At 38.4% G+C, this 25,619-nt stretch overlaps 1 protein-coding gene across 8 annotated transcripts in view; it reads right to left on the bottom strand.

Annotated features, from left to right (window-relative positions):
* The window catches only part of PDZRN4 (PDZ domain containing ring finger 4), a 273,876-nt gene that overhangs the window by 10,067 nt on the left and 238,190 nt on the right, over positions 1-25,619 (bottom strand). For all 8 annotated transcript variants that reach the window (XM_072033923.1, XM_072033933.1, XM_072033941.1 and 5 more), the window contains 3 exons: positions 8,403-8,501; positions 6,300-6,362; positions 2,587-2,688 (listed from right to left, as the gene is read on the bottom strand). In XM_072033923.1, coding sequence (XP_071890024.1) covers positions 2,587-2,688; positions 6,300-6,362; positions 8,403-8,501 — 264 coding nt within the window. The remainder of the gene's footprint in view (positions 1-2,586; positions 2,689-6,299; positions 6,363-8,402; positions 8,502-25,619) is intronic.

Raw genomic sequence — 25,619 nt, 5'->3', positions numbered from 1 at the left:
CTCATAATGAAGGAGACTGCACAGCACAGACATTATTTCTTTTCAAAAGGTATGAAAGGCAGAGCGCATAATCCTGAAGCTGTCATGTTCATTACCGCCAAGAGCCACAGCACCAAAAGAGCGGCAACGTTACTAATAGGGCTATGAGACAACTGGGCTCTTTCCTTTAACAACCTCCACCCCAGTGCTGTGCCCTAGTGCTGTATCCTTGATAGACGCCTTGTGTTGCATTTCTACTGCAGTTTTCCCATTGATCTTCCAGGTAAACAAACAAACAGAGGAAGGTGACAGACAGATGCAGTGACTTGAAGTGTGGTTATTTTTGTTCTTTCAGTGTGCTTGGAAACAAGCCTCTACTGTTTTTTTTTTTTTTTTTTTTTTTTTTCTGTTCGTTTGTTTGTTTTTTTCCCTAAGTGTAAAATAATACTTCGACATTTGGTGAAGATAGTGTTGCAAAAGGACAAGGACAAGAGGGCACACTGTCTTTTCTGTCAAGTTCATATATCCTCTCTCTTCTCCACAACCCTGCATTGGGTTTATGTGGCAAGACCAAACAACCTTTGGAGCTTTATTGTACTTGCTTCCCTTTTTTTCCCCTTTCATGCTTTCCAGGGAAAGCATGAACACAGTCTTTCTCTACCATAAAGGATGCAATTTAATTTCTCACATTTGATGAAATTGCAGAGATAACCAAATCGGGAGGATGAAAGATGAATCTCACTTGGGTAAATCTGCTGCTTTGACCATGGTAGACCCTGTGCCTAACTTAATGTGAATCTTTATGTTACAGTTTTTACAATATCAAGAATATATGTCATAGCATACACATGCACATACATTCTGCGCACATATAGACATGTGAATGCACATGCTTGTGCTATTTGTTTCAATATTAAACAGGTTATGTGCTCCTCTGGTGCTCTGCTTCAGAACTTAATTATCCATCAGTATTCAGTGCACAAATAAATGGTCGAAGAAGTTTTTTTTTCCGTTTCTGAACGAATGTGCTCAGCAGTTGGCCTTCGAGATTGCAATACTGCCATTACCACTTTCTATCTAAAAATAAAAGCCTGCTTAATCCTTCTCTCTTTTACCAGAGTCAAAGCAAAACAGCTACCTGATATCAGGTTGTGGACAGCATGATTTCTGACATACTACGGCTACTTCAGTTTTGCCTAATTATGTTCTCAGAACACAATTTCAGCTAAATTAAGCTAAACAACAACAAAAAAAAATCACAAACCAAAATACACTATTTTGTGTGATATGAAAGTAGCATCTACATGGGAAGCTACACTGATAGAGATAAGTAATTCCTTATCTTATATTGATATAATTTTTTTCATGTTCACCAATCTAAATAAATACAGACAACTGACTTTCCCTGGGCAAGCATTTTATCAGTCAGTGGGTTTCTTATCCCCACAGGAAAAAAAAAATCTTAGTCAAAAATCATAAAAATCATTAAGAATAATATTGAAAAAGCCTTTCAAAACTTCCGGAACTTCCAATGCATGCTATGATTTTGTAATATAAACTGGTGCATAGCTTTCTTTTTTTTTTCTATACATTTTGTCATCATTTTTATGGGAGCTGTTTAGATTGATGAAAAACATAAAGGAAATGAATGCTGAAATTGTGAATCTTATATAAGTACTGGATTGAAGTAGAGATTCCAAGTGGCACTGAATTACACTTACTCAATTTAATTTATACAGAGTATGCAGCTAGCGAGACTGAGAAATATCAGATCAATAGCATGAGAGACAAATGGCAACATAACCAACTTTGCTTGAATTGCTGACAGATGGAGAGAACAGTGACAATATAATGTCTCTTTTGTTTTGCAATGGCTTATAAACAGAATATAAAGGGAAGTACAAAAAGTACTTTTCTTCCAGTCTACCTCTCCTTAGTTTGATGATCAACCTAACACCTCCCCCTGCAATGACAAAATATTCTTGTCATGGCATAATTTTATTTTTAATGCCATTGAAATATTCCTAAAAGATTTTGAAAATGTACCTCCTGAGATATGATTTTTAATGTACAACCTTTTTTTTGTGACCAGGGCCCTTTGAAAACAATTAGACCCAGAGCTCGTGAATGGTGTTGTAGTGAAATTCCCATAACTGTCACATAAATGAACATGCTTGCTTACAAGTACATGGGATAAAAAGGGCCATCAGCAGTGAAAAACTACAGCTTTGTGTAAGCTCATATAAATGACTGAGGTAAGCATGGGAAGTTTATTCCCAGAACAAAAAAGAATCATCAAACAAGTAATGCACAGTGTTCAAGTTCTACTTCATATTTTACTAATACCATATTAGTGCTCTCAGCTTTATTTGTATATCTGCTTACTTTGTCTGCTGGAAAGGAATTGTTTAGCTTTGGGCAAACAAGCCCTGGTAATAACATATTATTTTCTTTGTTGGCTAAAAGGGGGCAAAGCTCTGCAATTATGTTTTTCCTCCTTTTGTCAGGAACCTTGGCACTCCCACTTCTCAGCAGTTCATTACTTATGGTGATAGTGAATGTACAGTATAACCCAGGTCTTGGCTCAGTGCATCTATTTACTCTAACCTGCATCTCTGGTCTTGCTACCAGCAACACAATTTTCTTGCATTCATCGCTGGAGAGCAATGCTACTGCCTCTTCCCGATTCTGGACATCTTGGCCATTAATCTAGAAAACAAATGAAAGTGGCACATTAGTTTCTATTTCCACAAAGCAACACACAATAAAGGGCAAATATCAGCTCATTTGTGGTGAATGTATGGACAATGAAACTTGCACAACGGGCTCATCTTCAGCCCTCAGTGGTAAGTGCCTTCACTCAATTATGCGCTTACTGTAAGAGCCATATCGATCGTTGAAGGATGGCGGACATCAGAGGAAGCAGTTATGTTCATAAATGTCCAACCTGCGCCCTGGTAACATACATCTAGCAACACAATTAACCAGCCCCTGACAGGTGACGTTCATCTTTCTCCGTTCAGAGTAATGGAAGTGTCACTCTGAGATAATAGTGCTGGTGGAAGCAAGACTGGTAATACCACAGCTGAAATCAGTCACACTGTGTGCTTGTACAGAGCCAATTAGAGAGCTGCAGCATTATCTCTCACCAGGCAATACTTACAGGCCACTGCTTATTGCTGCTCCATTTAATCATTTTATATTTGTGTGGACAGCTTAGTATCCAGAGCCACACAAAACATACGTATCCCCCTTACAAGAGGATAATCAAAATAAAAGCAGTTTGTGTTTTTCATGCTATCTCTCTGCTGTTCCATCACCTCATCAGAACAGACACATCCATGACTACATCATAACAAACACGTTTTACATTGTCCAAAACCCCTTCTAGGGGGAATCAAATACGAATTGTATTTTCTGAATGTATTTACTTTTGTCCAACCGATATCAGAATTGGATTGTTTTCATTGTGGCAGCAAAACAAAACAAAACAATCAAATAATAAAAAAAAAGGTCTATTTGAAAATGGGTGAAAACAAAACTGGAAGGCAGAACAAACTCAGGATATTCTATGATTAAGGGGAAATAAAACCTTGCCCAATATTTAATCTCTTGCAAGGGTTCAATTTCAAAGTAGCAGGAATGTTTTGGCTTGAAAAGAACAAGTCCTATTTCTGCAAGCATATTTGGCCTGAAAACTCTGAGACAAAATCACAGCTTTAATTGAGATTAAAGAAAACCCTGTGTACCCTGGACATCCAACTGGCAATGAATAAATGTCTGAGACACTACACTGGCTTCATGAAGGGATAACTGTGGTCTGTAGGAGACCAGTCAATTATTTGGTGACACAGAGCTGCCCTAATCCCAAACGCAACACCACAGCCGCAGATAGCCACGAGCAGATCTCCAACTTGTCCAAATACCCCAAGCCACAGTGGCTGCTTCAGCAAGTCCTGTCATCTGGGCAACTGCCCCTTCTCCCACCCCAGAGACCACAGCCCTGCTGTCCCCACAGCAGCAGCACATCACTGGGAAACAAGCAGGATGTCAGCCTGTCCCATAGAACAGCTCAGCCCTGGAGACACCATTTATTAGCCTGGAGGTTCAAAGCTAAAAATGGCAGAAATTTAGGCAAGTATCACTAGGACTGTCCTCATAAAACCTTTCCCTTGACTTCATAATATTTGATGTGAAATACTCAGACTTTTCTCAGATGCTTAAGAGGCTGCGAAGGTGACAGGAGAGGTGTGAGGTTTTTGAGAATGAGAAGGGGATAGTTCCAGTCTTGTGAGGAAATCTGCTGTAATTTTCTGAGAAATACACAAAACAGTATTCCCTGCTCCCCCCCCACAGCCTTAACCAATGCCATCTGCTGCCCACAGAAAATGCCCCCATGCTTACAGAGTCGTCTTTCTCCCAGCCTCAGTGTAATCCCCTGTAATGGCATTGTCAGCTTCTATTCCTCTGAGTTATCTCATCAATAAGAGTAGATAGAGGGTCAATGTGTTTTCAGATATGAAAGTAAACCCCACATAACTCTCTGGGTGTTAACTTTAATGATCAAACTCATAGCTATATATCAGCACTGACATTAAAGAAATGCTCCAGCCTACAAAAAGACAGTAGAATTACCTATGCTTTCTCTCACCCCTGGAGTCTTTACTCACAATTGAAATGAATTTCATTAGGAATTTGAGAATGTTTGCCTGAACTGCTCTTGGCTTTCCACTTCATGCAGAAATTTTGGAAAGAAAGGAAAATAGCAGGAAATGAATCTACCCTCTATTTACTTACTTTAAAGTGCATAGAGGAAGAATGAAAGTGGTTTCTACTTGGTCAAATAAACAAGATCTTTTTTTTTTTTTAATGACTTCTGAAAGTTAAAAATACCACTATATTCTGTTTGGTTCCTTCAATGGATATTCTATAGCAAGACACAGAAGACAGCACACTGACTTTTCCAGTCCTACTCTCAGTCTGTAACGTGGTCCCACAGCCCCATCACCCCTCACACCATGGCATTTGTGTCTTCTGGTGGGCAGCATCGTTCACCTGACAACATTTTCACATCCTCAGCTGCACAGAGAATAAACCAGCAGCCCTGAGTGAGTCTTGGCATTAAAATGTAACTTATTATTTCCTCTCTGAAAGATGGGCCACTTTGGTAAACCAGCTTCTAGATCCTATTGTGCTTGGGAGATTAGCTACAATCCCTAAGGTGATACCAGGGTAAGAAATATAGCTACAGGTACTTCAGCAAAGAGGTTTCCTGCAGAAATGAGAAGAATGATGGGAAGGAACAGGCTAAGCTTGCGACAACCAGAAAGCACATGTGCAAGTATTAATGAAAGGCCATTATGGAACTGTTTATAGAAAAACAACCTGTCGTTACCAGGAGCTACTTCTGGGACTTCAGTGAAAAACAAAACAAAACAAAACAAAACAAACAAACAAAAAACACAAAAAAAAAGACAAAATAAAAGGGAAATTGACTGGAAACCAGAACTAAAATGATATAATAGTGCAGTTTCCAATTTACTGATTTTGGTATCTGTTTTGTCATTACTTCAAAACATAGTATTCACTGCCAGTTCAGAACACAAACCTACTGCCATTCCAGCTATTTTCCTCTCTGCACAGTGACATTGCCCTCCCTCCCTCTTCCAAACCTCGCCTACAGGCTCTGTGCTTTATTGCACAAACCTATCTGCAGGATAGCTGCAGGGGCAGCTCTCTAAATGAGAAGATCAATAGAAACCAAGGGGGAAGAAAAAAGCCAAGATGGTGGATCAGCCAAGAACTCAGAAAAGCAGTGTATTTTTGGTGGAGGAAAGAAAATATTAACAAAAGTCTAGTAAAACCCCTGCTCAAGTACATTCAAGATCACCCTTTATGAACAGCATGTCTTTTGTATGAAAACTCTTGCCATCAATGCTCAGCGTGAGTTAGGCTTACACAAATTTATGCAATCGGTGAATGATCAGCAAGTTTCTGACACCTGTATTTATGTTTGCAGGATCCCTATTTAGAATTTGACATGAACTGAGATGAACACAGAGAAAATGAGATTTGCTAATAAATACGGCAAAGAAAGACACAGGATATAAGGGCATGAGCCAGAACAAGTTTGTCATTCTCATTTTTCAATACGTGCGCTCTAGCTCCCAGCTATTGTGTTAAAAAACAGACAGACATGGATTTTCTCATCGATCACAGTAACAAAGAGAACTACCTTCCCTCATTAACAGTCCACAGAGAAGACAGCACTGCACGTTCGTCTGAAGAAAGAGTTTAGGAAAGAGTCTATTGTCACATACTTGCAAAATACGGTCTCCTTCACGGATCCGTCCGTCTCTGGCAGCAATGCTGTTTGGATCAACCTGCACAGGACAATATTCAGTAACAGCAGATTAAAATATTTTTACCAGAAGCCAATCAGTGGTGCTGAATTTAATAAAGTGCCATTTTTACTCTGTACAGAGGTAATTTAAACCTTCCTTTACAGCCCTGTGAACTCAACCGTTTTTTAAATAATTGTATAATCTTGTTTCAGATAAAAGCCTAAAGACAGAAGGGGTCAGGAGCATATGATTTTCAGATTAATACTCTTCTATGCCACCATCAGGCATTAACCTTCAGCTGTCAGAGCACTAAGAATTAACAACAGAGTCCCTGTGCTCTGGAAGTTCACTATGGACTGAGGTGATTCTGTAGCAGCTGATACCTCCATACAAATGGGCCTGTATTTGGGAGAGAAGCAGGCTTATTTTCCTTGCATGAAAATATTTACTGTGAAATGATTGCTTCAGTTTTCAATCTGTTATTTCCTCTGGAATTTTGCAGTTCTCAAGGAAACAGGAAAAAAAAGAAAAGGATCTATTTTGTATAGATCATTCACAGGTTCTGTATAAAGCTTCTGCTCTAAGCCAGTTAATTTTAAGTTTGTTTAACCTAAATAGATATTTAGGGCTCTATTAACAGTTTATCAAAGTCACTATAGCTCATCTCTGAGCATTGACCTACTGTTCATTGCAGGGCAATACAATCTATCACCTTTCAGTTGATGGTTATCTTAAATCATTTATTTTGCTTCATCATGCCATAAGCTATTTTTTCAAACCAAGCATTTGAGTTTAGCATCTGGTTTGCAGGTTATGTCCTCTACAGCTGTTAGGTATTATTTTCTTCTTGTGAACTGTCATAGAAAAAAAATGATTCCTAAATGTTTAATCAAGTACAAAAGACAACATAATTGCATTCACTTTAAAAGGTCTGAGAAATTTCTGCCATGCAGGAAAAACACCACATTTCAGATACAATTCTGGATTGTATTAGGAGGTTCCTGCATTTTCTTTCTCCTTACAAGGTCAAATAAACTTTAACAGCCGCACCTATGTAACTGTTGAAAGACTTATTCTTGGGTGGTTTTACATTAATTCCTTACTCTAGTTCCAGGGTTGTGCTTTTCAGCTTCTTTGGCATTGCTGCTGACCTGCAAATGAGTGACTTTTTCTTCATCCCTGTTTATTGTTAAGTAGGAGAAAACTCTCTACGGATTCACTTTGTCCATGACTTTCACTCAGAATTTGGTACATGTCGCAAAAGCGACAAAGTTTATGGGAATTCAGAATTCAAATTATTGGAAATCCAGTTCATCCATGACAACCACCAGTGAGCTTGGGCTCACAAGAGTTCTGTTTTATCTGGGGAAACAACCCTCTTGGAGTCCCAAAGGTGGGACTCAAAGGGAATTAACTGGAAGCCTTCTGGACTGACACTGTGAAACACTAACACCTTGCGATATGTGCTGCATGTCATGCTTTCCTAGTACATCAATTAAAAACTGAGGGATCCACCCATCTCAATATCCAGTACTCTATATTTTGTTTGACCATAAATAAATAAATAAATAAATAAATAAATATACATATACATATACATATATTAGGAGAGATCAGTCTTTCTGACATATTTCCCTCCCAGGCTACTCCTGTCATCCACCTGTGGCATGTCTGTGATACCATAACTGTACCGAAACCACAAATAATAGAATAAGGATTATCCACTGTTACGATTACTGAGGCTGTGGCAGGGGGAAATGCAAGCAGGGTGTGGAGCAGGCTTTCACCTTAAAAACTCTGCCTACTTTCCCCCATAAGGGCAAATTTCTTTCAAAATTCCAGCCATGCTCAGGCTCCTTTACACTTCCCTAACTGTGATGTTTTAGTTAAAAGCATTCAGATTAGAGAAGCGCGCTAGTAATAATTACAGTACTTGGGCAACATAATTTAAACTGATAATCTAAATGAATTGGAAGTGACATGTGCTGGCTGACGGCCGACATTTCTGCAGCCTGGTCACAGAGCACTTGCTCTCACATTCCCCGATGTGCTCCCCCCTCCTCAGTGCCACATCTTTACCTCACTGACGTAGATCCCCGTGTCTTCCTCGTCGTCAGTTCTGTAGCAGACAGTCAGCCCCAGCTTCTCCTGGCTGCTAATGCGGCACAGCTCCACCTCCTACAAGAAAGCACATGGCCTCACATGATGCCTTTTGCCAAAGCTGGAAAAAATTACGTGGCACAAAGGAGTGCCGAGTCACCAACTCCCTCCTGCGCAGCCACGGACAAGTGACAGTCCTTCCTCAGTATGGCAAACCTCACACCTACACATCAAGATGTATCTGAGAAACAGCAGAAGTTTGTTGTAACTGCCCAGCCTCAAGACACATTATTTTGTGTGCTTCTTTTAGGGGGAAAAATATTCTGTGAATTAAGGAAATTCCAGTATATCACAGGTTCACGCTATTCAGAAATCATTCAGGAAAATATGCCTAATTGAAAAATACGGAAGTGCATTGATTTTGCAGGTCTTTTTTGCTTTTGGGTAATGGGAGCTGACTTACAGTATATTACATAGTCATTTCAGTCCTATCATGCCAATTATTGACTTATAGGATATAGGACAGGCTGGCTACATGTCAATCAATCCATCACACCACCAACACTCCTTTCCAACTGCAATCTAAAACATAAAGCAAAAGCACAGCCTTCCATTAATATCATTATTTGTTCCCCAGCCAGCTTAGTGCCATACTTTCCTTGCAGAAGTTGTTAGGTAATAGAAGGATGCTTCAAGGAATCTCCTGTGGAGTTGAACAGCCATGGCATCCTCCTCAATTGTGAGATGATGTAGAAAACATATTTTTAGTGCCAGATGTCCCAGCAGTGGCATCTCATGAAAAGTGCAAGTTTTAGGGCAGATGGCGTAATGATAACTACTACACACACCCATTTGAGTTAAGCATCTTTAGGGTTTCACAGGGGAATCATTCACAAAAATGGAAAGCTGTACTTGGTTTCAACACTGTGAAGCAAATAATTGCAATAAAGCACTATGAATCCTATAACACAGAGTATTAGCTTGGTTGCAAATGGAAAACTTCAGCTGATATGGGTATTTAAAAGGAATTTGTAGATGACATTTGGAGCTTAACAGCTTCTGCTTCTTATAACCATTAAAAAAAAAAAAAGAAGAAAGAGAAAGAGAGAGAAAGAGGAAGAGGAAGAGGAAGAGGAAGAGGGAGAGACAATAGAATCCTTCACAATCCACTTTTCAGACTTGATACAGTGCAGAGTCACACGTTCAGCAAGCATCAGGACAACCTCTCTGGCACAAGTCTCTCCCAGGGCACATGGGCACCGCTGTGTCTGTTCTCTCCAGTTCTCCTGCAGCAGCAAACAGAGCCCAGTGCTGGGTTGTGGGGAGGGAAGCTGCATCCCTTCCTGCCTGCAACAGCCATGCACCACAAGCACATACTTCTTCTGGTGTGGAAGAGGCAACATCTGAGGAAATACCAGAAAGCACTGCCACTCAGGTGTTGAATGTGCAAGTTAGTGACAGTGACTTGGCTGTGCCACAGGTCCAGTTTTTTCCTCAGACCTACACTCTGGTTCTCTGTTGTGATAAGGAGTTTGTCCCTCCCCATCATCTGAGATGTCAGAGAGATCAACATAAAAATGAGCACATAGCAGGGAGGGCTTACGACTCTGCCCAACAGATGTGTGGGGACCAAGCATCAAAACACCACAATTTACTGAAAAATCCCCAGGTCACAGACTTAGGTTAGCCAACAAACCCTGTACAGTTTACATTTCACCAAGTGCACTGCTGGGCTTGATCCCCTGCGCCCTCACCAATGCACAAATCTACCCAGGTTCAGGACATGCATAAACTTCCTGCTGGACTTTGAATATTCAACGTCTTAATGAGATACTAAGAAAGTGTTGAAAATACCATGAAATTTGTAGTATTCTTTGGCTTTTCATAAGTATGACAGCCACTTTAAATAGCTTATCATGTGGTAGGAAGTGGAATTATTCACTAGTACATGCTTTATACATGAAAGAAGTTTGAAAGAAGAAACATGGGACCGTATTTTATTAAGGAAGAGAATTACAGTGACCTGATTTTGGCATTGGGAGTGAAAATATGTATACTGAAGGGAGGCCTATTCAAAACCCATAATAATTGATGCCTCCGGAGGGAAAGAACACTTGACTAGAACTGTAATATTAGGGAGGAATTACAGTAACAAAACAGCTTCAATTACAGCAACAAGGTATACTTTTAAGGAATAAAGAAGCTTGCAGTCCCTTAGAGGCCTATAAGGAAGCCTAAATACACCATAAAGGGCTGAGACTGGGACCTTTAAATCAAGGCAAATGAGGAGCTGTTCATGAGCTGAAATCCATTGACTTTCATTGTCCTGCCAGCACCACCTCCCCTCTCCCCGCGCTGAGGCTGGTCAGGGACCCCGAGGACAGCTCTGAGCGTAATTTCTTCAGTCAGGAATGACCTTGATGGTCTTGTGGATGATTTGTCTCAAAATGTTTGTTATTATAAAGTTGGACAAATGTTTCAGGCCGCAAATGAGCTGAATCCTTTCAGCGTGTGCTGGGTCAATGAGCAGAATAATTTAACCATTTAGGGCATGAAAGTGAAGGAAAATGAGGGCAACTCTAGAGGCTCCATCCTGGGAATGAAGGAGGTTTGCTAAAACCCTCTCTGGGAACTGGCTGCTGACAAACACCAGTGACAAATATCCACTGACTGGGATACAGCACACCTGGCTATGCATTGCCACAGCCTTCATTTCTGTTCCCTGTAACAGAGCTCGGAGCTGAGATCCGTACTCAGTACTCTTGGGACTATTCCTTTCCTAAGTGACTGTGCGAGGTGTAGTTCGATGACAGTGTGTGTGGCCACATACAAGCTGTAGATACCCACATTAGTTCTTGGGGACCAAAGCTAACTGCCTGATAAACATTCCAAGTTTTTCAGTCTAGACTCAAGAACACACTCAAGTAATATTTCATTCAGACTAAGGATGAAGTTGGATGAGGTCTCTTGCTTTGCACAGAAGCCATTCCAAATAAGTACCCTTTCTCCACTGCACATCTGCAGTACTAACCTCAGGACATCTTTTTTATAGAGAACACAACATATTCTGGTCACATTCGGGGCTAACAATATCTTTTAATAAAACACTACATCATCTCTAAGATCTAAAGTCCACAAGCCCAATCTTTAGCTGGTGGCCAACATGCACATCTGAAACAACTTCAGGAGAACAATAGCAACAGAGACACGACAGAACCTGGACCATCATGGTCAGAAGCATTTGACATTTCATTTCGTGACAGATGTTTTCAAGGTTGTTTTTTTTGTTTGTTTGTTGTTTTTTTTTTTTAATGATATTGTAAGGATGTGATCTCCTTTTAAATCCCTTTAAATACACACACACATCTAGCCATTTTCTCTTGCTTCAGGTTTGGGGTTTTGTGTGTGAGCATGTAGGGACTGAACTGTCTTCAGATTTCAGCATTTTAAAAATCTGTGAGAAATAATATTTGGGGATTCATGAAGTGTGCTGACAGACAGATGGTGGAAAGAGAGGGACTGAGGAGAGCGCTCAGGAGATGACAGCCTCCCCCTCTTTTGGGCACTCTGGGGGCAGCCGCCTCTCAACATGAAGGTATCCGCTGCCAAGTGACAGAAAGCAATGCCAAATTGCTAAATCTTTGACTTGCTGCTTCTTTCCTCTGTGTGGGCAGAACAATAACTCAGTGCTTTGCAATGGTGAAGACAATACTTTTAAGAAAATAATTCATGGCAAAACCCTTTAAAGATAGACATGGAAATTAGAATAAGAAAGACTAGGATTTAAATTTAGAAGGTAGTCCATTTCTTCAGACATAGAAAAGACAACAAAGGGTAGAGGTCATGCTCCTGAAGGATTGAAAACTAGTTATGTTGGTTGTTCTTTAAAGCGATGGAGTAGTTAGTGGCTGTAGCCTCTGGCTCACAGTTAAATGCCATCTTTTGCTTCAGTCATGGGAAAACCAGTTTACAGGCTGTCAGCCCCAGAAGACATAAGGCCAAACATGGAGCTGTCACTTCTTTGGGGTGGGAAAGGTAGGTTAATACCATCATTTCTCTCAAGTGGTAGAGAAGTAGGTTATAAATGGCACCTAACTGCCTGTTGGCTTCCTAGAATAGCTGAAAATGATTAAGAAATATTAAGGGAGACCTTGGTAAATGTTTGCATCAGTTTGAAGTTATATTAGGTCTTTCTACTAAAAGCTAGATTACAATGAATAAAGCTGACAGCCTGTTAGAAAGTGGTGCATGAACCCTTCAGTGGCTTTTCTTGAAGAGCCCTTTGGGGGCAAAAAGAACTCTGAACTCCTCACATTTTGCTGCCACATTCTGGAAAATAGATTACAGCCTAAGAGGGAGGTTGGTGAAGTATTTTCTCGCCACACCCGGAAGATGCTGATGAGTTATCTATCCAATAACCTATGCTGGAATAATTGCACACATGGAAAGCTTACTTTGCCCCATTTTAACTTGCTGATCACTCTGCCTGTGGCATCCGGGAGGCCATGCACATCTTCGAATCCTCCTGACTTCCTGTCAGGATTGTTTACTCCCTGTTAAACCCATTTATACTGTGGCTGAGCTCTGCTCCTGCCTCACCACTGCCTGTCAGCCCCTCTCATCTCCATTCATCCTGTTCCATCCCGTCATGGCACTCCTCTCCACAGACACAACCCTCTGTCCTCACCCTCAAAGCCTGTCTCTGTTCACTCTTTTCCAAAGTGATCCCTCACCTGTATTTGCACAGGCAGCAGCTTCACTCACCCTTTTCTCCCATTTCCTCCCGGGCATTTCCAATCTCAGTAAATGTCCATATTCCCATAGCCCCTGCATCACCCTCTTTTTACTGTCAGATTATAAACCATTCTGTTATCATGCCTATAAAAATCTGTAAAGTAATTACTGACTGGTAAGCAAGAAATCCCATCTACTAAAGTGACTGCTTCATTATGTATAAATCATACATACAGCTCAGCACTACTGAAATTAGGAGCTGGACTTGATGATCATTGTGGGTCCCTTCTTATCCCTAACTTGGGATGTTCTATGGTTCTATGAAGCAACTTATTATTGCTGCCACTTTGTTCTCTTTCCTCTCTCTCAGCCTCCAATCCTTCATTTGCCTGTCTTCTTACACTTCTGTGTGCTGCTAAGTCAAACAAGAAATTAGAGCTTGATATAAATTAGTTACAATGGATGGCAAGCTATCCTTTTTCCATGGTTGGAGCTTCTCAAACCCCATAAATACTTCCAGTGTTTGGAAGCAACTGGGTGGTCTTGAAGCTTGGAATAAACTTGAGATCTGACATGTCCCCCACCAAGAACTGAAGGAGAATGAGTGGATTTGGGGAATTGCTGACACTCTTTGTGATAGTATTACTTGTGTTAAATTTGACCTACTGCATCCACAGAATGAGTAAAAACATTGACTGAGTTCTTTACAAAGAACTACAGCTCTTGGGCTGCTCTGGTGCAAAGGAGGTTTACGGAGAATAACACTACCCTAACTCTAAAGGCTTTACCATCCAGCTGATGGACCCTATAATATTGTCTTGTCTCATTTTTTGTCCATTTTTCATTTCCATCCACTCATGACTTTCTGACTGTGAAATTCACTAAGACCAGTTTGCTGTATTTACTGTAGCCTATTTTAACTAAGAAGACTTAATCATTTATTCAACATTATCTTATAGTATGACAAATAGAAACACTACATTTAGCTACCTCATATCCAAACATCATGGTGTCCTAGGAATGGAAGTTTCCAGATACTATGTAGACAATAAATAAATAAATAAATAAATAAATAAATAAATAAATAAGATCCCCTTTACAATTTCTTTGTATAAGGAAACATGCAGACCCATTTCCAGAATTTAAACTTTTTCTTTCTTTTTTTTTTTCCCCCACCCCCCTGAAAAATCACTGTATGCATTTTAGATTACTGGACACATTTGAAATTCTTACCATTCTTACCTGGAAGATGTTTTATACTGGGGAAGAGAATTTTCCCTACTTTCTCAAATTCACCATCATTTTGAAAAATATTTATAGTCTTTCCTTGTAGGATGCACTTTTCATTGGTTTCCAAAAGTTTTCTAAGTCTTAAACAAAAGCTTTGATGAATCAGAAATTCTCACAACATTAGCATTTCCTGATATAAGTTCAAAAATCAATAATGCATGGAACATAGCATTAAATATTAATAAAGTTCAATAACTTAAATACAAATCTTAGAGACTAATTTGGAATCTATTCCATGTTCACTTGTAACTGCTTTGGTGTAGGCACTTCACATAGCTTTTTGTGACTTGTTTTCTTCATCTATGGAAACAGACTGCAATGCAAACAGCACAAGGATAGTATAACATAAAGAAATAAATTATTACAGAGTGTTTGAGAAGCATTGTAGTAATATTATAAATACTCAATGTCCTTCCAGTATTCCCTGGCTGTATAGCAATTGTTGCACACTATTAGAAGGAACAAGAGACTATCAGAATTGTATCAGCTATTGTGTTCCCCTCACCTGTACAGTATAACTGAGTAGCACATCCCTTGAATATTGCTAACACCATTAGAGGGGGCAGCGTGGAATCAAAATACAACACCCGCAAAATGCTTGTGATCATTTCAGTTAATGTTTAAATCCTCCTTACAATGAAGAAATTACCTCACTGACAATATGTAGTCAAATATGAAATTAATTTTAATCAGTGTTATGCTTTACAGTAATGGAAATATGATATTTTAAAACCTGTTATTCATAGTTCAGGGATTGTATTTTTCTGACATGTTAAGTTGGAGGATCCTAAACACATTCTGTTTATGACACAGTTGAATATTTCATCTCTTAGCATTAACTACCATCTACCCTGTTCCACTGAACTCCATTACCTTTAGCTGAAAAGAATGTCAGTTTTTAATGCTCGTTATATGTTCTGTAAAATCCTGTAAAAGCCTGCAAAACCAAAACACTGTGCTCCTGTTCCCTCTTCCTTCTCTCCTTGGAACAACTATTTCTGAATGGGAAAAAAAAAAAAGTGGAAATTTTGGTATTTACAAGAATGAAATCTCCAGGTTTTAAATTAGGAGCCAACTACATATATATAGCTTTTAGAAAGGGAAGTCACTACAGCCTGTGGGAGGATTCCTACTTCACCAGAAGAAAGATAAAAAGCTGTCAGTCTGAAAAAGTCCTTGTGTGGTGAAACATTTTTTTTTTGAGATATAATTGAGATATACTTTATCCTAAAATGTATGAAAAAGCTGAGTCTTGGCACAGATCTCTAAAGTAGCTGACAAATTCCAAATTCAAGCCCACAATAAAACAACATGTACTAAAGCAGTAGAACTCAGAGTCAGGCAGTACATGGAGGTCTCTGTGGGGTCAGCAATTTTTCTGTATGGTAAGATGATTATTAGTATCTCTTGGATCAAAATAAGATTACAAAATGTTACTAGTTGCTATTATTGCAACATCAGAGAAAAATATATATATACATGTATATTCATAGCCACCCAGGACACAGGTGGCTATGAATACAGGTATCACCAATTAGTGAATTATTGCCCATCTCTAAATTGCCACGTGCATATTATGAAGCAACTCTAGGTGTGAACTGAAACACCTTTATTTTATCCTCTTACAGACCATTATCAGGCAGAGCTCCAAAGGGTTTACACGATTTATCTCACAGCTGGGATGACCTAAAAGTTTGCAAATGCTAAATTAACAAGGTTTAGCTGACAGTTTATCTTGTTTCCTCATTTATTTTTTTTTCATAAGCATCTGTAAAGTTGTATCTTAGGACCAGGCTAATTATTTTACATTGTACCCTTGATTTCACCTTGATTTCACCTTCAGAAGAAATCAAGGCTTATTGAACGCAATGAGTATGCCCAATATCTGATAACCCCAGGTGAAGGAGGATAGTATTTTCCATAAATTTTAAGAACAAAAACAATGTAATCGAACAAAATAAGAAAATATATATCTCTATCTCTGCTTTTCCTTTTCATCTGTAGTAATATCCAAGTAACTGTTTTAATGTTCATTTTGCTAATGGCATAATTAACAGAATGATTAACTGAGTGAATGAAGCAGAAAAGGCCAAGAACAGAGTACTAACAGAACAGATCAATGAAGAATTAACTGAGAAAGTACATTAAGGTCTGACTTATTTTAATAAACTGTTTATATCTAAAAAAAAATTTAAAAAATCATCTGAAATAGTGTCATTCTTCTGAAGCATCAAACAGAAGTGCAAAGGGACTACAGGCACCTTAAAATTAAAGTTCATCCTTCAGTATCTTCCTATGCTGACATCTTTATGGGTGAGATCAACATCCAGTTTATACGCACAGTTGAATTGTGGCTGCTCTTTACACTTTCAGTCAGGGTTACTATAAGAAGGTCGTCCTAGCGAAGTCAGATTGATTTTATCAGCTTCTTTCTAGCTGTTTCCGTAAACTATGGAAACCAAGAAAAGCCTGCTCCTAGTCTCATTATTTTGTTTAATAATCCCATTTTAGCACTTTGTATTTCATTCCTAGGAATGATGGTGAGCAGCCAGACATTTATCAGGCAGAGCTCAAAATGGCAGAACATCCTGGCACTCTATCACCAATCATATTCACTTTCTTGGTTTTATTCTCCATGTAGCTAGAAGGATACACCTTATCCAGACTGCCAAATCACCAGTCATTTATGTTGCTATCTTCTATAATATTTAATCTTCATAATGCCCCACACTCTTCATCACTGGCAAGTAATCATGCTCATGAAATAAAAATAAATAATACCAGGAGAGTCAGAGCTATCCTTCGATTCTTACAGAACAGGCTGACAGTTCAGTCTAATGAAGTCCTAGGAGGGTGAAGTGCTAACAGTGGAGCTTCTACAAAGAAAATTTAACTCAAGTTCAGAAGTGATGAGAATGGTATTACATGTTACATAAAAGCACATGTTGCAAGTGAGTGTGGGTATAAAAAAGAGGAAACAACAGCCTGGGTTTGCAAAAACAACAACAACAAAAAGCCCCAGCAGTAGAATATATGGCGTTCTTCAGAGTTTCTTTTAAAATGCCTTTTATTTTACCTCTGAATTTGTTCCATGCAACAGGAAATGTGACTGTCACATACAAACAATCAGGGTATGGACAACAGGTAAGACTATACTCTTAAAAGAGAAGCTTGGTGTTTCAAAGAAGTATGACGTTATACTTCCCCAAATCATGTTTCAATCTTTCTTAGTTATGCAGGTCATTTGTTTAGCAGCAACATCTCTTAACAATGACCAGAAGTAATTTTATGAAATTCTGAAAAAGATGTGCAAATCCTAGTATCACTAGAAATCATCAATTATATTAAATACGATGTTTTTTTTTTTCCCCTCAAGGGCTACTAATCCCTGTTTAGATGAAGAGAGCCTGTGGTGCCACCAAAATTCAATTAACAAAGCAATTCCTTTTTAAGTTAGTTATTTTGTATTCAGATTTGAGAGGTGTTAAATATTTAATTGTTTACATGTATCTTCAAGTGTCTGTGTGGAGGGGAGTGGGTCTGTTTATTCATGTGTATACATATAGTTAAATACTGTGTGCATACATGTATCTATGCATGTGTGTATATGTACCTATGTAAGTAGGTGCCAGGCAGGTCAGTCATGCTGCAGAAGAATCTCCCTTAGCAATCATCAAACAATTCATTAAGAGCATGATTGCAACTCCTAAAAAATGTAGAGATATATTTCACATCTATAGCAAGAACACAAAGTGTCTGATGATCCCACAATTTACGAAACCAGAGCAGAGACATTTACAGCCACCTTGGGACTATACTTTTGAATGGTAAACCATGTGGAAACCAATTATTTATCAATAACAGCAATAGCAGAAATAGCAAAATGAAACAAGAATTTTTAGTCTGCTGAAAAAGTTCACCTGCCAAAAGCTACATCAGTAAAACAAAAAAAACCTCTTAACTTCACCTCCCCGATACCTGTGTGTATAGCATGGGCTATGATAAAGAAACAGCTCACAGGAGAGATTGTATAAAAGAAATGGCTATGACTGCAGCTTTCTTAAGTGCACTAATAAAAAAAGATCAAAAATGCCTGGGATTCTGGGACTGCCAGACTGAAGGCAAGCTATATAGCAGGCAAACAAAGGCTTCATAGACCTGGGAACTATCACAAGACCATCAAGAGTTACGCTTCCTTGTCAAAACGATTTTCCAGGAAATATGTTAATGCCTATGTAGCGGAGGCTAATTGTAGGATATGTAGCAGAAGTATTCAGCGTGAAGCAGTGTGTAATTAAACTGCCCTCCACTTCACATGTCACTGCAGGATCCTCTTGCATTTTTTCCACAAATAATAAACTTATATCTAAATGTTTGTGGATTTGATTTACAAAGACTGACCACTTCCACTGGAGAAAGAATGCTTTCATCAAAAAAGCTAAGCTCTTACCTCCTCAGGCACCTTCACCATGGCAGGTAATAAGCATCACAGGATTTTAGCAGATTACATTTCAGTTTTAGAAGCTATTTTGTAAATGAAAATGGATATTTGGTAAAGATCAAGATTTTGCTTTTAAAGCTACTGATGTTCTTGACTTGTGAAAAGAACCTAAAGAAGTAGGTTCTTTTTTCCTTCTCTAACACTCCCAGTGTGTTCTTTTATGCAGATTTTACATAGACAGGCACATCCACAATGTACTTGGGGGCTATTTGGATGGAAATAGAAAAGCTATGGAGCAAGACAGAGCCAGCCTAGATGTAAACAAGCTGGAACTGCTGGCAGCTGTGCTGTTACAAATAAAATTGCATTCCCCACTGTCTTCTCACTTATCAATTTTGACAGAAGACCGTCCTGACTTCTCATAAACAGCATCGAAAAGGACAAATCACATTGGGTGTCAGATTTGCCAGAATGGATTTGGTTGGTAGCTTACCACAAAGAAACAGAGGGTTATCTCCATTCCACATGGTGGGGAGAAACAATGCTCTGTCCAAGGGGTGGGGGCTCTACTTTCTAGGATAAGGTCTCATTTAATCCTCATTTTTTCAAAGTCTGTTTTAGATTTGAGAATCTATGATATGAGATTTGTTTACATCAAAGCGGAAAGGAAAAATATCAGCAAGCATTTCTCAAATGCATAATACAAACGCAAATACAACATAGAATGAGAAATATTTAAAAACAAAATTACTTTCCTGCTGATCCCTGCTTTATAGCTACACTTAGAGCCACATGCTGCTTTGTATCCAGACAAAGAATGTTCTGGGACAGCAGGATGTTGTTGACAATGATACTATTGTTTGTTTTTTGTTTTTTTTTTTAAAAAAAAGTAGTAGCAGAAAACAAACAAACAAACAAACAAAAAACAGAATTAGCATGCTGATGTATAGGCACCTAATAATAAAATATCATCTTGCAACTGTGGAAGCAGAATTTGGCCCTGTAGCTGACGAATCCTTTGACAATGAAGTTCCACTGGATACGGCAATTCCTTCTCCCCTTGCAGCTCTGGAGGGTAAATTTTTTGTGCATACTGCACTCCTATGCAGCAAACCAAACAACAGAGTAACTTAAGGCACGTCAAGCCTGCTGGTACGTATTCAAAATGTCTGATGCGAGATGATCAGTAGCAGTCTGATGTTCATGAGTGGGAGGGGGAAGACACCCAAATGTCAGCTGAGACTCCCAATGGGTGAGGACAGGGGGCGGACAGCAGTCGCGGAGCAGATGGGGCCATGGGCTGGATGAAAGATGGAGCTGGAGGGCACCATGAACGTGAGAAACCTTTGATCACTGCTTTGTGAACAAATTTAGCATTGCCGTGGGAGGAAGGGTATAAGCATATGGGGATGAGATAAACACAGTATCTAATTCTGTGGGCCTCCCAGTCTTGGTATGGCCTTTCTGACTTGCTTCTAACTGATATATTAAGCCTTGAGCTTAAAGACACGTGGTGGACTTTACAGTGACTGTATCTCATAAGGAAGTCAAAGAGGAAAAAAACGAAAAAACAAGCCCTTTACAGATTATAGACTTCCTGCCTGTAAAAGGCACAACAGCTGTCAGTATATCCTCCAGTAAGTCACAAACATCCACTTGAGCTTCAGTTTTCCCCCTCAGCTAGCATGCATAAATACCAAACCTTCAGACCCTTGTCAAAAGACAAATCAAAAAATCAACTCTTGTAGGAAGCATTAAACATGAAATATACTACTACTATACTACTACTACTACTACAACAACAACAAAAAAAAAGAAAAGAAAAGAAAAGAGCTATTATCTAAATGATCATACTTACTGAAAGGTAAAATGTCCTCAGCTGTTATTTTAAACAAGTCATGATCTTACTTTTCCTCCTAAATCTTTTACCTCCCTATTCATTCTCTTTGTTTCTGTTCTTTGCCCATGGTGCAGTTTGAATGCTAACTCAATTAATGCTAAATAGAAGTACTTAATGATATGCATATATTTTTCTATGTTATATTTGTATAAATGTTTTCACCTGCTTGAGAGCCAACACCCCTTCTGGTATGTTCTGTACTTGAGAAAAGCATGAATTCTTGCTTCCTAGCAAAGAGATCCATGATGAACTGCTTAGATATGGCATTTCTCAGTAGTCAGCCTTGGTCTTCACTTTCAGTCTTTCACTCAATAAATGTGTGAAGTTGCAAGGATATGAGAAGAGTTTAAAGTATAATTAACTAGCTGATGATATGCAGCTAAGGGTTTCCTTTTCACTGATCTTAGATTCTACATTCTCACTTTCTTCTCCTTGAACAAAGTAGGTGGGAATAACACAGACGATAGAAACTGAACCTTATGGTAAAATGAGATAAGCAGACGGGAGTAGTAGCTATTCCATTGTGCAGTGTGTGTGAACATACTAAAATGTCACACTGGCTTGCAGACTCCATATTCCAAATAAGACGTTTGCTTTTGGACAATTTTGATGAAAATAAAAGAAGGAGATTTATTATTAAATGTATTAGAAGAAAAAAAAAATATTTCATTTTACATTACAGCTCTTATCCTGACCTCCATATTGAAACTCTTTGGCTTTCAATATCTAAAAATAAAAGGCTCAGCTAAGAAATCAGAAAGATTTCAGCTAAGAAAACTAACAAATTCAAACTTTACCAGTCAAATTTGGGGTTTGGGGGCTTTCCAGATATTGCTCCCAGATCTGTTTTCCAATGTAAATGGCTTTGAGCCATTTACATGAAATGTTTGAGCAGACCTTCTCTTGGCTATCAGATGGGAATACAGCACTCCACATCGGGATAGAAATCCATTAACTAATTATGTGGATGGAGCACATCTCTGATGAGGGGAGGCTGGGAGAACCACATTCAGTTAGGCTTTTAAAAAGAAGGGTCTCCTTAATAAGGAGGTCTTATTGCTTCCTTCAAGTAGCAAATGCAAGAGTCCAGGCAATTTACAAGCACTCTTCCTGGAGGTGCACAGTGACAGCCATAGGGGACAACAGACACAAGTTGCTACGCATGAAATTTCAGTTAGATATCAAAAAAGTACTTCTTATCACGAGGGTAGCAAAACACTGGAAAGAGTTGTCCAGAGACATAGAATCTCCACTTTTAGATATATTCTGATTTCAGCTGGATGACAGCTGAGCAGTATGGCCTAAATTGGTCCTTGTTTCAGCAGGGGTTTGGACTACGTGGTCTCCTTGCTTAGGTACTCCATAGTTCTACAGATTCTCAAGTGTATATTATAAACTATAGGACCAACAATATCACCTATATAATCAACATCCACATCTTTGCCCCTCTAGGATAGGTTCTCTTTGCAATTTCTGGTCTTGCCTTAAATAAGGGTATTTGAAAGCAACTTAGAAATTTAGTGGTGATATTTCCTGAGGGGAATGGAACCATACGAGCATATGGCATCAGTGCTAAAATCTTTGCAGTGACTTCTACATTTCTGTTTACCATTCATGAAGATTTAAGTCAGGATGGGATCCAATACATGCTAAAGCTCTATGTACTTTGAAACCAGCCTTAGCACTTGAGATTGTCAGATATATCCTTCTCTGTCCACAAATGCCCTCTTTGATACATATATTGATCTTCTCAGGAGAAGATCCCCATGTCTGGAATTTTCCTGACTCTAGTGATATAAAAGTATTCAAATCTGAGAAGCTTTGAGGGGTAGAGGAAAACCCTTTGAAAGTTAGGATTATGATAAGATCAGGAACTTCACACGTGCAGTAGATAACTCTTACCCTTCCAAAAAAAAAAACAGATATGCTGCAGCTGTTTCTAAACCAAACTCCCAGCAATCCAAAGTGCATTAAAGAGCCCCTTAATAGTTCAGAGCTCTTTCTAAGCTGTAGCAGGTGCTTTTTGCTAACAGACAAACCTTAGATACACAAAGTTCAGAGGTTTATGGATTGACATAGCTGCAGCTCAAATCAGCTGAAAATCACTTGGTAAAATTAGCTTTCACTTTTCACAATAAATTTCACTTATTGCAGGTAAAGTCATACTTTATTTTTGTTTTATTTCAAAATGTTACTGCCTAGCACGTGGCTCTGTAAGCATCATTATTGCTACTGCCTGCCTGCTTTGGGCTTGAGACGTGTCAGAAGATTTATCTGCCTCATCAGCACTTTCTAAACATCCAGGCAGCCAATCGAAATGGGGAGGCATAACAGATGTGCTAACATCTGCTGCAGCAAACATTTATCTGGACAGCAGAACACATTGTTGTAGATTCAAACTCCAAACTAGTTACAATGCTACACATATGGACATCCTTGATCTACAACTGTGTGAAGGCTATTTTGAAATATTAATTAAAAACAAGTTGAAAATGTTATTTTTACATTTTAGACAGCTGTGAGAAATACACTTTCCTGTAATTCAGTTTATGCTTTTCCAGTACAATAAATGCAAAATACCATGAAAAAAAAGCTAAATTTTAAGTTGAACTAATAAAATTAGATATTTTTAGAAAACACAAAGCTAAAATTCCACCTACATACATATTAAAATATGTATAGTTTAAACATGCAATTTTTATATAAATCAAGCACATGAAGTGATATGTGCTGACTTTAAAAACACATTTTCATTTTCCTGGCACCAAAATGAGGTCTATGGGCACCATATCCATGCTGAGTTTCAGCTGTTCAGACTTCTGTTACCCGTGGAAATGTCCTCCATCCCCAAACACGTACTTGAATAGATTGACGAAATCATGAGATGAAATACAAAGCAAATTCATCATCTGCTTTTTTGATGCACAATACAGTCTCACCTGTGTTCCTGCTCACCAAACCATGCCCTCCAGGAATGACTATCACATTCTCTTTGAAGAGCTGCCTCATTAAATAAAAAAGCAAACTTCCAGAGAAAAGACCTTGCCTGCTTTTTGATTTCTCCTCAGAAGGCCCAGCATGCATAATACTCAAACCTTGTTTAAAGTCCATTTTCCTGTAAAAGGTTCCCATCTTACTAGAGGGATTTGGTCCTTGCTTCTTGTGCTCTTGAAGTTCCTAAGATACTATGCTTTAAAAGAGTGACATTATAAGTAACATATAAAAGAGATTGTTTTCTCCTGTTCTTTGTCTGTATAGCCAGATTCCATGTCTCCAAGACATACTACACACACCTTCAAACAGGAAGAATATGAAAAATAGCATTAATAAAAGTCTTAGAAATATTTTCACTGTAAAGCATATATGCAAGTATGTGGTATAATGCTATAAAAACTGTCTACACAAAACACTTATCCAAAACAGAAGATTTATAACCCACAGATTTTCATAAATATGAAAATACTGCCAGCACCTTCTTCTTCCTTCACTGAGTGAAAAACACATGCCATATGTTGTAATGTTGCCCAACAATAAAGTGCTGCTGAACTAAGCTCACTTTTCTTCATTTTCAAGGGAAAACACAAGCCCTGACAACAAGGAAGAATTTTTATTAGCTTTCAGGTGAAGTGAGGAGTAATGCTGTGTTTGTTTTATGAAATCATGAAACAAAATGAATATCAGTGACTTGATATATTTTCCTCTTGTTTTAAAACACAGGAAATGGTAATAACTTTGATAAATTTGCCCATGTCAGTTTTGTGTCTTTTTCACACTGTTCTCTCATGATGTTGGGGACACAATTCAAGCCATTAAATTGGGATATTCATTACTTATGGGAGGTGAGATAACAGCAACTTCATCTGCTTTGAATGTCAGATTTTTATGATGAGATACAGTAACATACTCAAAATTAACAAAAAACTATGGCAGAAACTACCCTGATATCCTCCTCCATCTAAATGATCAAATGACCAAAAAGAAGAGTGATTTAATGAAAAAGAAAAAGAAAAAAAAAAAAAAGCATTAGGAGTAAAGACTCTTGTCTTTTACTGCCAGTTCTGTCACTGACTGACTTGGCAAGTCAATCAATACTACTGTCCTTAGTTCACCTGCTTGTAAATTCCTGTAGCAATGCAGGATATAGTAATACTGAAGTACCCTCGTGGAATGATGTTAAGTCTAATTAATTTATACTTGAAAACTGACTGCAATTCTTAAAAGGCAGGTGGAAAAAAAAAAAAAAGTAGTAAAGTAAATGAATGCTTCTTTTTTACCACTGTTTTCCTCGTTTACAATGTACAATTAGTCACAGTTTGGGAAAAATTCCATACTTATTATTGGCTATGAGAAGATTATGGTGACTTAACTCCCCAGGGGTTTTAAAAATAAAAATACCAGTGAAAATACCAGAAAAAATACCAGTGCTACAGTATGACAAATGCATTGTAAAAGAGTCTTATTTCGTTTATTACACAGTGCTACTCAATGATTTACAGAAAAAAATATGCCAGTGCCATTTCTCCATTTTAACTGTCACCTTTCCAATTTAATAGTCCACAGTGAGAGGCAGAGGGATCACAAGCTAGGTATTAGTAGCTCAGAACTACTTTTAAGTTTAAATGAAAAAATCTCGAGGAATGCTTTAAAAAGCCCTAACTATTGTAGTGTTTTCACAGATCCAACTGAAACATCTATAATAATCTATTTACTAGGCAAAAAGAATTCCTTGCAAGCTTTTCACTTATTAGCTTTAAAAAATGGTCTGTATTTTTCTTTATGTTTTTGTGATTTTCCAGATCACAGGCACACATATGCATGTTCATTTCCTTCA

This window comes from Anas platyrhynchos, chromosome 1, assembly GCF_047663525.1.
Source record: "Anas platyrhynchos isolate ZD024472 breed Pekin duck chromosome 1, IASCAAS_PekinDuck_T2T, whole genome shotgun sequence".
Taxonomy (NCBI): Eukaryota; Metazoa; Chordata; class Aves; order Anseriformes; family Anatidae; genus Anas; species Anas platyrhynchos.
This window is presented reverse-complemented; position numbering and strand designations above follow the sequence as displayed.